Source organism: Somniosus microcephalus, chromosome 17 (assembly GCF_052327205.1).
Source record: "Somniosus microcephalus isolate GS21.2 chromosome 17, FLI_Smic_1.0, whole genome shotgun sequence".
NCBI lineage: Eukaryota > Metazoa > Chordata > Chondrichthyes > Squaliformes > Somniosidae > Somniosus > Somniosus microcephalus.
The window spans coordinates 22,821,836-22,833,963 of record NC_141003.1 but is presented as its reverse complement, the minus strand read 5'-3'; the positions used below and the strand labels follow the sequence as shown (position 1 = coordinate 22,833,963).

General features: G+C 47.1%; 1 protein-coding gene across 3 annotated transcripts in view; it reads left to right on the top strand.

The window, feature by feature from the left end:
- Nucleotides 1–12,128, top strand: part of LOC147105566 (phosphatidylinositol 3-kinase C2 domain-containing subunit gamma-like) — a 238,025-nt gene that overhangs the window by 107,477 nt on the left and 118,420 nt on the right. For all 3 annotated transcript variants that reach the window (XM_086010053.1, XM_086010054.1, XM_086010055.1), the window contains exon 14: nt 5,203–5,278. In XM_086010053.1, the coding sequence (XP_085866179.1) occupies nt 5,203–5,278 (76 nt within the window). The remainder of the gene's footprint in view (nt 1–5,202; nt 5,279–12,128) is intronic.

The following is a 12,128-nucleotide window of genomic DNA, read 5'->3' as shown; positions in this document are numbered from 1 at the left end:
ACTTAATGGGTGCGAAGACATACGGGCAATTGAAACACCTGTTATCACCAGATGAACCGGCGGATAAGACGTTCGAACAGATTGTTACTGTCCTAAAAAATCATCTTAGCCCCACGCCGCTGATGCTAGCGGAACGATTTAAATTTTACGATAGAAGACAGCTGCAAAATGAAAGCAATGCTGAATATTTGATGGAATTACGTAAGCTAGCGAAATATTGTCAGTTTGGAACGGGACTGACAGAGGCACTTCAAGATAGATTTGTGTGTGGTTTATTTAAACAGGATACACAAAGGTGACTGCTCGAGGAGAATGAGCTGTCTCTCGAGAAGGCGGTCACTATGGCAGCAGCACACGAGGCCGCAGCGAGAGGCACGGCAGTAATGCAGCTACGGCCACCGGAACTCAGTACAAACAAATTGGGTTTGAGTTCTGTCAAATGTTATCGTTGTGGAAAGACAACGCACGATCAGAACCAGTGTTGGTTTAAAAACCAAGAATGCAGAACGTGTGGCAGGTTTGGCCACATAGCTAAAGTATGCCGGTCAGGAAAGAAGACCAGCAATAAAAAGTCACCGCAAGGAAAATATGCAAAGGTACACAAGGTGACGAAGAACAGTTTGACTGAACAGAAGTCAGATTCAGACGCTAGCAGTAATGAACTGGATAGCTTAAGAATACACAACGTTGGTAAGGATACAGACCTCCAGACAATTTGGGTCACTCTTAAGATAGCAGGAGTCCAAGTAAAAATGGAATTGGACACTGGATCGGCATTGATGGTCATGAATAAGAAAGATTACAGAAGGTTATTCCAACATATTCCCTTACAGGATACGGAGATTATATTGAAAACGTACACGGGGCAAAGAGTGTACCCCATCGGAAAAATAGAGGTAGAAGTGGTCCACAAGGGCGAAGGAAGCCAAGTAATGGACTTATATGTGCTACTTGAAGGAGGTCCACCACTACTAGGACGGGAGTGGATTAGGAAAATGAATATGGACTGGCACTCCTTGAAGGAACGAACGGTAGATTCCGGGGAAACAGCTGTCAAACCTAAACGATTGTCCAGAATATTGGATGAGGCTAAAGAGGTGTTCCAGCTGGGACTGGGAACACTGAGAGGAATTACGGCAAACATCAAGATTGATGAACATGCACAACCAAAATTTTTTAAAGCCAGACCGGTACCCTATGCAATACGACCTGCGGTTGAAGCGGAGCTGGAAGCACTAGAATGTTCAGGGGTACTGTCTAAAGTAGATTGGAGTGAGTGGGCTACACCCATTGTTCCCGTTATGAAACGTCCTGCGAACAATAAGCCAGGAGATCCAGGGAAGGTTCGCATCTGTGGAGATTTCAAGATCACCGTTAATCCGGTGCTTCACACGGTGCAGTATCCGCTTCCACGGATTGAGGATATTTTCGCTTCACTGTCTGGCGGGAAACACTTCACCAAGATAGACCTGGCGCAGGCGTACTTGCAGATGGAGGTTGAAGAAGAGTCACGCCAATACCTCACGATCAACACGCATCGAGGGTTGTACCGGTACAATAGGCTGGTTTTTGGTGTGGCATCGGCTCCAGCAATTTGGCAGAGGGCCATGGAGCAGGTATTACAGGGAATTCCAGGCACATAATGTTACCTGGACGACATTCTGATCACAGGTGATGGTGATGAACAGCATCTCGCTAACTTGGAACTGGTGCTCAACAGACTGAAAGAGTATGGACTTAGGGTAAATCGGCAGAAATGTGAGTTCTTCCAGAAGCGGATCTCGTACTGTGGTCATGTCATTGACCGGGAGGGGCTTCATAAGTCTCCTGACAAGATAGCGGCAGTTGTAAAGGCTCCCGCTCCAGAGAATGTCTCTCAGTTGAGGTCGTTTCTAGGATTAATTAACTACTACCATAAATTTCTGCCAAATCTATCCACGGTGCTGCATCTGTTGAACGCTCTTTTACAGAAAGGGGTACCATGGGACTGGGGCGAAAACTGTAAGAAGGCATTTCGCAAAAGCAAAGAATTGATCACCTCAGAGGAAGTGTTGGCTCACTTCAACCCGACACTGCCTATTCGGTTGGCTTGTGATGCTTCTCCATATGGTATTGGGGCAGTACTCTCACATAAATTGCCAAATGGCACGGAAAGGCCAGTCGCGTTTGCATCCAGATCATTGACCTCCGCTGAGCGCAACTATGCGCAGATCGATAGGGAGGCCCTTAGCCTTGTATGGGGAGTGAAGAAGTTTAATCATTACCTACAGGGCCAAAAATTCACACTTCTGACGGACCATCAACCGTTGGTGTCCATTTTTAACCCTAAGAAGGGTGTTTCGGTGATGACAGCACAGCGTCTCCAGAGATGGTCTCTTTTCTTAGGGGCACATCAATATCAGATAGAATTCAAAGGTACAAAACAGCATGGCAATGCTGATGGCCTGTCGCGCCTGCCACTACCTGAAGATGAAGACACGACGGAAGTTGACCCTGTTGAGTTATTTCATTCGACCATTATCGAGTGTTTACCTGTCACCAACGCAAGTATTGAAAGAGAAACCAGGAACGACCCGACACTGTCCAGAGTCTACGAGGTGACAGTGAAAGGATGGCCAACACGGGGTGATCCTCTGTTACCGGCATTCTCGGCAAGGCGAGACCAGCTGTCCGTCTGCCATGGTACTTTGATGTACGGGACAAGAGTGATTATTCCTCCCAAGTTAAGGGAAAGAGTTTTAAAAGAACTACATGAAGGTCACCTGGGGGGAGTTAAAATGAAAAGTCTTGCTAGGGCTTACGTATGGTGGCCGGGTATTGACCAACAGATTGAGGAGTTAACGAAAAGCTGCGCTGGGTGTAAAAAAGTGCAAAATGCACCTCCGATAGCACCGCTACACCCATGGGAATGGCCTTCAGCCCCATGGCAACGCGTACACATTGACTTTGCTGGTCCATTCATGGACTCCATGTTCCTAATCGCGGTGGACACACATTCCAAATGGCCAGAAGTCATCAAGATGAATACCACTACTTCAGAAAAGACAATTGCGGTGTTAAGAACAATATTCGCAAGGAACGGATTGCCAGAACAGATCTGTTCGGACAACGGACCACAGTTTGTATCGGAAGAATTCCAACAATTCTTAAAGAAGAATGGAGTTAAACATTATACCTCTGCCCCATATCATCCGGCGACAAACGGGTTGGCTGAAAGATTTGTCCAGACATTCAAAAAGGCTATTAAGGCCATGAATGATGATCAGATTCCGCTGCAACACAAGGTCGATAAGTTCCTGATGTCATATAGAAACGCCGATCATGCCGTGACTAACCAAAGTCCTGCTATGATGTTTTATAACAGGAGGCTGCGGTCCAAGTTGGACTTGTTAAAACCAAATGTGCGGAGGGAAGTGGAAAACAAACAGTTTCGGCATATTAACAGCAAGACCACTCGAACTTTCGACGTAGGACAACCAGTGATGGCAAGGGGCTATGGAAACGACAAATGGCAGTCCGGAACAATCCGGGCCAGACAAGGACCTCTGATGTACACCGTAGATATTGGTCATAATGTGATAAGGCGTCATGCGGATCAACTGGTAGAGTCGAGAGCAAGGGTCGAACCCATGGTTGTGACAGAGACAGCTGTGGAAGACGTTCATGAACCTGAAGCATCTACCTCGGCCGAGAATGTATTTGATGATGATGACACCCAATACATTGGCAACCAACTAGAGGAGGCACCTCAACAACAAGAATCAGAGACCACTGAAAGGCTTATCCAAGCCGAATCAGAAAGCCTCCTGAGAGACTGAACCTTTGAACTGTTATACCTGAAGTTATATATGTATATATGTTATGTTTATTTGGGGATATGACTGTTAAGCTGAAAAGGGAGGATTGTGGTGTATGTAACCTGTTCCACCTTAAGAGAACTTAAGCCTGGTCCACCTTAAGAAAGGTACTACTTTCTTTGGCTGCTGTATACCTAATACCGGTGGTGACCACACCGGTATATAAGCACAGTGTAATAATATTGTATTCAGTATAGTCCGACCTCCAACCAGTAAAGACCTGTTGAATTTACTCTTGTGGTCTGTGTAGTAATTCTCACTATAACACACAGACTTAACATCTAGAACCAGGGGTCACAGTCTCAGAATAAGGGGTCAGCCATTTAGGACTGAGATGAGGAGAAATTTCTTCACTCAGAGGGTGGTGAATCTTTGGAATTCTCTACCCCAGAGGGCTGTGGAGGCTCAGTCGTTGAGTATATTCAAGACAGAGATTGATAGATTTTTGAATATTAATGGAATCAAGGGGTATGGGGATAGTGCAGGAAAGTGGAGATGAGGTAGAAGATGAGCCATGATCTTAATGAATGGCGGAACAGGCTTGAGGGGGAAAAATGGCCTACTCCTGCTCCTATTTCTTATGTTCTTACTTTCTTCAACCTGACTCTTTTTTTCAAATATTCTGCACTGCATTCTGATAAATTTACATGGGAGGAAGCAAAGAAATAAACTATTGTGTTTGTCTAAGTGTGAAAGGGATAGTATCTGAAAAGACTCCACAGCTTGGGAGGACTACATATATCATAGCATCATACAGCACAGAAGGACGCCATTCATGTCTGTGCCGGCTCTTTGAAAGAGCTGTCTAATTAGTCCCACTCTGCCCTACTCTTTCCCCATAGCCCTGCAACTTTTTCCTTTTCAAGTATATATCCAATTCTGTTTTGAAAGTTACTATTAAATGTGCTTCCACCACCCTTGTGGCCAGGAATTTCCTTGGAAGTGTAACCCACTTGTCATCCTAACTCGCTAGAAAACCCCATTTACGCATGTAAACCGGATTACTGCCAAAAAGACGGCAGCAGGGAAGGAGCAACTTTGAGGAAGTTCCCGGCCAAAGTCAAAAAGGCAAAGACTTCAGGGCAAATTCAGTGAGGCTGCACTCCAGAGCAGCGCCTCGGTGCATCAGAGACCCAGGACTATAGTATTACATACATAACTCTGACTCATTCTCCTTTTTATTGAGATCATCACTCTTGACGCAGAGCCTGGCTGAATTTGCCCTTTGTGTGTAGGTATAGGCAGTTTACAGTAGCTCTACTTAAAATGCTACCTGCAAAATAAAATGTGATCTTCATTTAATTAGTGCAATTACTAAAATGACATGCTCCTCATTTTGAAACAGAGTGTTGGTCCATAGTACAAAGCTGCTGTGTCTTCCCCCAGCTAACACCAGCCAAGCAGACAGCTTGATCCTGCAGGTAAGCAATGTTGCACTCGGGTTGAATTACGCAATAAAAGATCAAGCTGGAACAAAGCCAGATAATATAATGCAACCTGTTGCTAGGCTACCAGAGTCAAAAAAGGTTATGTCATAGTGGTTTCATTAAAGCTCCCTTTGTATTTGTATAACGATTGCATCTAAGAGGAATGGGCAGGGTACAAGTGCACATAAATGATTAAATAAAAATTATGCTTTATTTGGACTGTTTCTAAATTTTGAATTGTCTGAACTGTTTACTGCATTGATTAATTGACCAACTGTCAGCCATATGGGTGAGAGGCCACAACTTTATATGCCCAATGATGAGGTAATTGAATATTGTACTGGCACAATTCATTAACATCGAGCTATGTGGAAGACAATGAATTGAGTGCAAGTCTGGTTACATTACTGGCAGGCTCTATGCATGGTAGAATCAGGAGTCAAGATCATCGTGTGCTTTGGGTTTAGATTTGGATCATTGAAAATTGCTATTGTGCGAGTTCAGCTGATTGGCCAACAGGGAAGTGGACACCTTGACAATAGTCTTGTCAACCCCAGTGGGAAAGAACCACAATAGAGAATAATCCCCAGACCAGCAAGGACACGGACATCTGTGACAGTCTGAACTAACAGTCAGGAACAAATCAATTGACCCCAGTAATGCCAACACTCGCAAATTAATGGCAAGACACGCGATTTTTAATTTTTTAAAAATTCCCCAACTCGCAATCTCGCAATCTCGCGAGGCAACTGTAAAAATTATGATTTTCCTTTAACATTTCTCGCACCTGCCCATTTCCAGTTTGATGACATGACGTCCTATTCAGCTACTTCAGTGTCTTCCAAGCTGCGCATGCGTCCTGTGATTTTGAAAGTCGGTGGGTGGGTGGGGGCTTGAAACTGATGCCGGGGAAGTGGGCCTGGATTTTTATTCACTTTAAAACGCGCCCCCTCCTCCTGAAAAGGTCCCGGATCATGTCGACGCCAGCGGTGGCGGCCAAGCCCGCTTGAGGTGCCGCCAGCTTCACGGCCGGGCCGGGACAGGAACTGGGAGCCAGACCCCCGTCCTCTTGAGCTTCTGCAGCTTGGCCACACAGCTAACAAAGTGACTGAAGCGGATGGTGCTGGTTCTGTGCCCTGGCCAAAGCTATTGGTGAACCTTGGAATCCAACTCAAAGCCTGGGAGAGACAGAAAAATATTATACGTGGTGGCTGCGCTCAGAGGGCAAGTCCGCTGTCGAAATCGAACCCGCCTCCGTGTAAGTTTCCAAAGTGTCGAGTCTGCGATTTCAGAACAGACCCGACACCAAGCGGCAGGGAGGCATTTAAGATAGTTAAACACTAGTTAACTACTATTTTGCCAGCCTATTTCTAGTTCACCACATTTTTAACGAGGTTCACGTGGTTCGGAGATCACGTCTGGTAAGTAGGACGGGAGTTCAATCGAGCTGAATAGTTCCCAGCTGCAAATGTAGTATTAATGCTAACCTTTCACATCTGTTCACTTTCCAATGTCAAAAGTTGCTGATTTCAAGATTTGGAAGACACATTTGATTTTTATTGAGGCTGTAAGTGTGTGGTGTTAACTCTATATCCACCGTTACCTCCTTGGAATAACCTCTCTCCCCATTGACAGATTGCTTCTAACATCTCATCCTCACCTGTCATATATAACCGCAGAATGGGAACAATTTATACTCTCTTACCCTGGTCCTCAGAGTCAGACCACGATCAGCCGCAGCAGCAGCAGAACCAGGCACACCAGCAGCACCAACAACAAGAGCGCCAACCTTCTCCTCAACCACCTGATGCTGCACAGGGCAGAGGGCATCAGTGCAGGGCTGCACCACGCCACAGGAGATACCCCCAACACAGGGTATACAGACAGAGGATGAGCTTCCTCAACATGACTGAGCAGCAGCAAAGGAGGCTGAGACTACTGCGACAGGTAGTCGCAGACATTTGCACATTGCTGGAGCAAGACCTGCAGCCCAGAGAAGCAGGTGGACACCCCTTACCAGCAGCTGTGAAAGTCACCACTGCCCTTTGTCAGGCTTCTTCCAGGGATCTGCAGAAGACATTAGCACCATCTCCCAGCCGCCTGCCCACAGATGCATCACGCAGGTCACCAATGCCCTATTTGACAAGTCCGCCAATTGCATCCACTTGCCCACTGATGAAGCCAGTGTTACCGAGCGGGTGCTTGGCTTTGTCAATCTGGTTGGCTTCCCACGGGTGCAGGGCGTCATCGACTGCACACATGTGGCCATCAGGGCACCCCATCAGAACCCAGCAGTATTTTTCAACCACAAGGGCTTCCACTCCCTTAACGTGTAGCTGGTGTGCAACCACAGGCAGAGCGTCATGCATGTGTGCGCCACGTTCCCTGGCAGCTGCCATGACTCTTACATCCTGCACCAGTCCACTGTCCCTCAGCTCTTCGCTCTTCCAAATGAACTTTCCAGCTGGCTCCTTGGAGACAAGGGCTATCCCCTGAAGACATGGCTAATGACACCTTTGAGGAGTCCATCAAACGAGTCTGAGGAGCATTATAATCAAAGCCACATTTCCACCAGAAGTCTCATAGAGCAAATAATTTGGTTGCTCAAAATGCGCTTCAGATGCCTGTACAGATCTGGTGGAGCCCTCAGAACACACCAGTCAGGGTCTCGAGAATTGTCGTTGTCTGCTGTGCTCTGCACAGCATCGCACTGCAGCGAGGATTAGCGCTGGGTGAGGCACAGGAGGAGGAGCAGAATGAGGTTCAGCATGAGGAATACCTGAAGGAGGCGGCTGTCCCAATGCGACCAGAACGCGAGCACATTGCTGCCCGTGATGCCAGGGATGGCCTAATCAATGCCAGATTCACCTAACGTTATGCAGCACAGACATGTGGCTGCCACATGCGCATGAAGGTTGGCATCACCCCACTTCAACACCATAGAGCATCTCTACAATGAACTGTGCATTCCTTGCACTGTCACCACTATTGCTGGACATAAAGGGCGCCCTAACCCTTCACTCTGCCACTTACAATCGTGAGCCCACATATGGCAATGAATGCAAACATTCAGAAAAAATTAATTTATTACAACAGTGAAAGAACAGAAACACAGAAACTTAACATTCATTTATAGCAAATCACCCAGGTGACTACCCTTGTGACTATTTATGTGGGATCTTTCTTTTACGCGTGCTTCTACGTGGTGCTACCCCTGTGGCTTCAGCAGATGTAGAGACAGGCTGCTCACTTCCCTGCTGCACCTGCTTAGACACCTTTGGCGGTCGTCCGCTGGGTTTTGGAGCCTGTGAGGGCTCCACCAAAGTCTGCTCCTCCTGCGGCTGTGCAGGGGCAGACTCGGCCATCACTGTCCGGGGAGGCATCTGGGGCTCTGATCGAGGGGTTGGCAAGGGGGTGGAAGTTTGATCGCCTGGAGAGGAGCCCCCACTTCCATGTACCCTCCCTCCATCATCCCTCTCATGGGCCACCCGCACTTCTCTGCTAGCAAGTAGATGGAAAACACCTTGCTGCACATCAGTGGGGCCATGAGGACCCATGTCTGTACTGACATTCCTCGCAACAAGGACATCCATGAACCTTTGGTTTCTCTCCTCAATAGATGCCCATCTATCCTCCATAGATGACCATTTATTTAGAAGATTTACAATGTTCTCCTCAGTCTGGCGATTTATGTCCTCCATGGAGGTTGCCATCCTTTCCATGGCGGAACCTACAGTTGCCAGTGCGTGCGCCATGGCGTTGTTCATATTTGAGATGGACTCCTCCATTCTCTGCACACTCATAGTCACCGTGGCTGCAAACCCTGTCAGAGCCTCCTGAACTTGTTCCTGAAGCTCCAGGATCACCCTTTTCCTGGATGGCCCCCGAGGCTCAGCATCTGCATGCAGCTCAGCAGAGCTAGGAGACTCCTGCGGCCTCCAAAGAGGAGTCTCCACTGCTGTCCCTGTCTCCACCATCTGATCTTGCTCACTTGTGACTTCTGATACACCAAGTGACAACACTACTCTATCTCACATAGGACCCACTGAGGTGTGTGTCTCTGCGCTGGTTTGGGTGCGCTCATTTCTACTGACACTGCTCCCTCAAAGGCTGGAGGATCCTCTGAGGAGTCGTCCTGCTCTTCCTCCTGGACAGTGGGCAGGGCTCTTGATGGTCCTGTGGGAGAGTAACGACATGAGTTAGACATGTAATATGTAGATTGCAGACACATCCCATTGTGCAAATGATGAGCATTCAATTTCTCTTGACATCAGACCCCATATGAGTCACTCATAAATGCCAAATAAGATGTATGGCAAATAATTCTGTCACCAGGTTGTTCTAATGATCTCCTCTCTCCGTCCCCCACTTCAGGCTGGTCAACAACTCCTGTTATGTCCAGAGCTGTCTCCTCCACGTTGGTGAGCACAGCCAATGATGGTGGTCCTCCTCCTGTTCTCTCCCTCTCCTCATTGAGGGCTTTCTTTTCCTGCAATGAGGGAAACAAGAGAAGTTTGAGTGAGAGTGATGGGATGAGTGTAAAAAATCGATGGGATAGATGTTTAGAGGGAGACTATGATGGAATGGGGTGCCAATACCAAGTTGCCTCCTTTTGAGTTGTTAGTTGTTGTCATTGCATAATGTTGAGGGTGAGTGTGAGGGGTGCATAGTTAGATGGGGATGTGATTCTGTAGATAGGGAGAGAGGGATGGGTGATGGTGCAAGGGATGTTGGGGTGAGTTAGGATGTGCAGGAGTAGGGTTGGCAATGCAGAGTGATGGGGATGTGATGACAGGTACAGCAGAATGAAGGTAAGTGTGCTTTTATACTCACTTGTCCTGAACGCAGAAGATCATTAAACCTCTTCCTACATTGCACCCAGGTGCGAACACACACAGACCTTGTATTGACCTCCTCAGCTATTTTCTGCCTTCATCTGCTGAGGAGGTCTCCTTCTTCCATACCCAGGGAATAGAACCTCCCTGCATCCTATGACTCCCTCCACAAGAACATGGAGGGAGTCATCATTGAAATGTGGCTCAGCCCTTTGTCTATCTGCAGTCACTGTTGCCTGAACCAGCACTCGGGTGCATTAAATCAGAATTGAGAGCAAATGGGGACATGGCCCCTTTAAATATACCGGCAACAAACGCGTCATCAGGTGACGTCACCAGACCCGCACCTTGTAATTGGGCCGGGCAACACGCAAGACGGGCTTAACAAGCTCAATTAACGTAAAATCCTTTTTGCAGAGCGGCTGGATCTGGGAACGGGACCGGGACCCACCAACGACCTCTCCCACCACGATCCCGCCTCCGATGGCAAAATCACGGCCGGTGTGTGGAGGAAGCCTTGCAGGCCCACTGGAGTGGGGGGACTTGAAGGCTCAGGGAAGAGGGGAGATACTTGTAGGTCTAGGGGGAGGGGAGATTCCTGTAGGTCTAGGGGGAGGGGAGATTCCTGTAGGTCTAGGGGGAGGGGAGATACCTGCAGGCTCTGGGAGAGGGGCCGCACAGCTTAAAGGGAACATTGGTGAGAACGGGTAGGATGTTTAAAAAGTTTTTTGTAAAGGATTTTCAGATGCAGTAATATAGATTTTGTAAAGAGCTGTGACCTGTTAGAGATTAAATTATCTCATTGAAACACACACAATTTTTACAGCGCTTGACAGGATAGATGTAGGGAGGATGTTTCCCCTGGCTGGGGAGTCTAGAACCAGGGGTCACAGTCTCAGAATAAGGGGTCAGCCATTTAGGACTGAGATGAGGAGAAATTTCTTCACTCGGGGTGGTGAATCTTTGGAATTCTCTACCCCAGAGGGCTGTGGAGGCTCAGTCATTGAGTATATTCAAGACAGAGATCGATAGATTTTTGAATATTAAGGGAATCAAGGGGTATGGGGATAGTGCAGGAAAGTGGAGATGAGGTAGAAGATCAGTCATGATCTTACTGAATGGTGGAGCAGGCTCGAGGGGCCGAATGGCCTACTCCTGCTCCTATTTCTTATGTTCTTAAATAAAGCTACTAATGAGGTTTATAAAACAAAAAATACCAACTCATGATTTCTTCCCAAATCTCATGATCTTTAAGAACTTGTCTCATGATTTATGAGATGGTGGAGTTGGCATTACTGAGACCCACTAGATCGCCATGGTGGACAGCAATGTTCCGGGACGGGCTTTCCCCATGTTAAATTTTGCGCATGCGCGAAACTGTGAATGGACCACACAGTCCCATAAAGGGGCCGCGCACCCAAAAAAAAATGAGGAGGAACATTGGTGGACAGGTGTCTCAGATACATAATTACTAAGCCACCATGTGTCAGATGAATATTGACATGAAGTGAATGGGAATAAACAAAAGGACCCACCGAGCAGTGAGTCCCTTGCTGTTATCAGTCCCAGAACCTATGAATAGTTGTACAGTCTTTCAGCACAAAGTTAACTAAATGGCTGCATGGGGGTAGCGCCTTCTTCACTCAAGGCACAGGAAGTCTAAATTCAAATCGCCTGAATAAAACCACGGTCTAGATTATTTTTTCTTATAAATCCAAATTAGCCCAATATTCAGATTGAGAATTTCAGTTCAGCCTCATCCCTAAGAAGGGTGGAGTCTCCAAGCTTTAGGAAGATAGAAACAGGAGTAGGCCATCCAGCCCTTGGAGCCTGCTCTTCATTTAATTAGATCATGGCTGATCTGTATCTTAACTCCATCTACCCGCCTTGGTTCCATATCCCTGAATACCCTTGCCTAACAAAGATCTATCAATCTCAGTTTTGAAATTTTCAATTAATCTCACCTCAACAGCTTTTCGATCTTCCCACCTGCTCGCAAGATAAAAGAT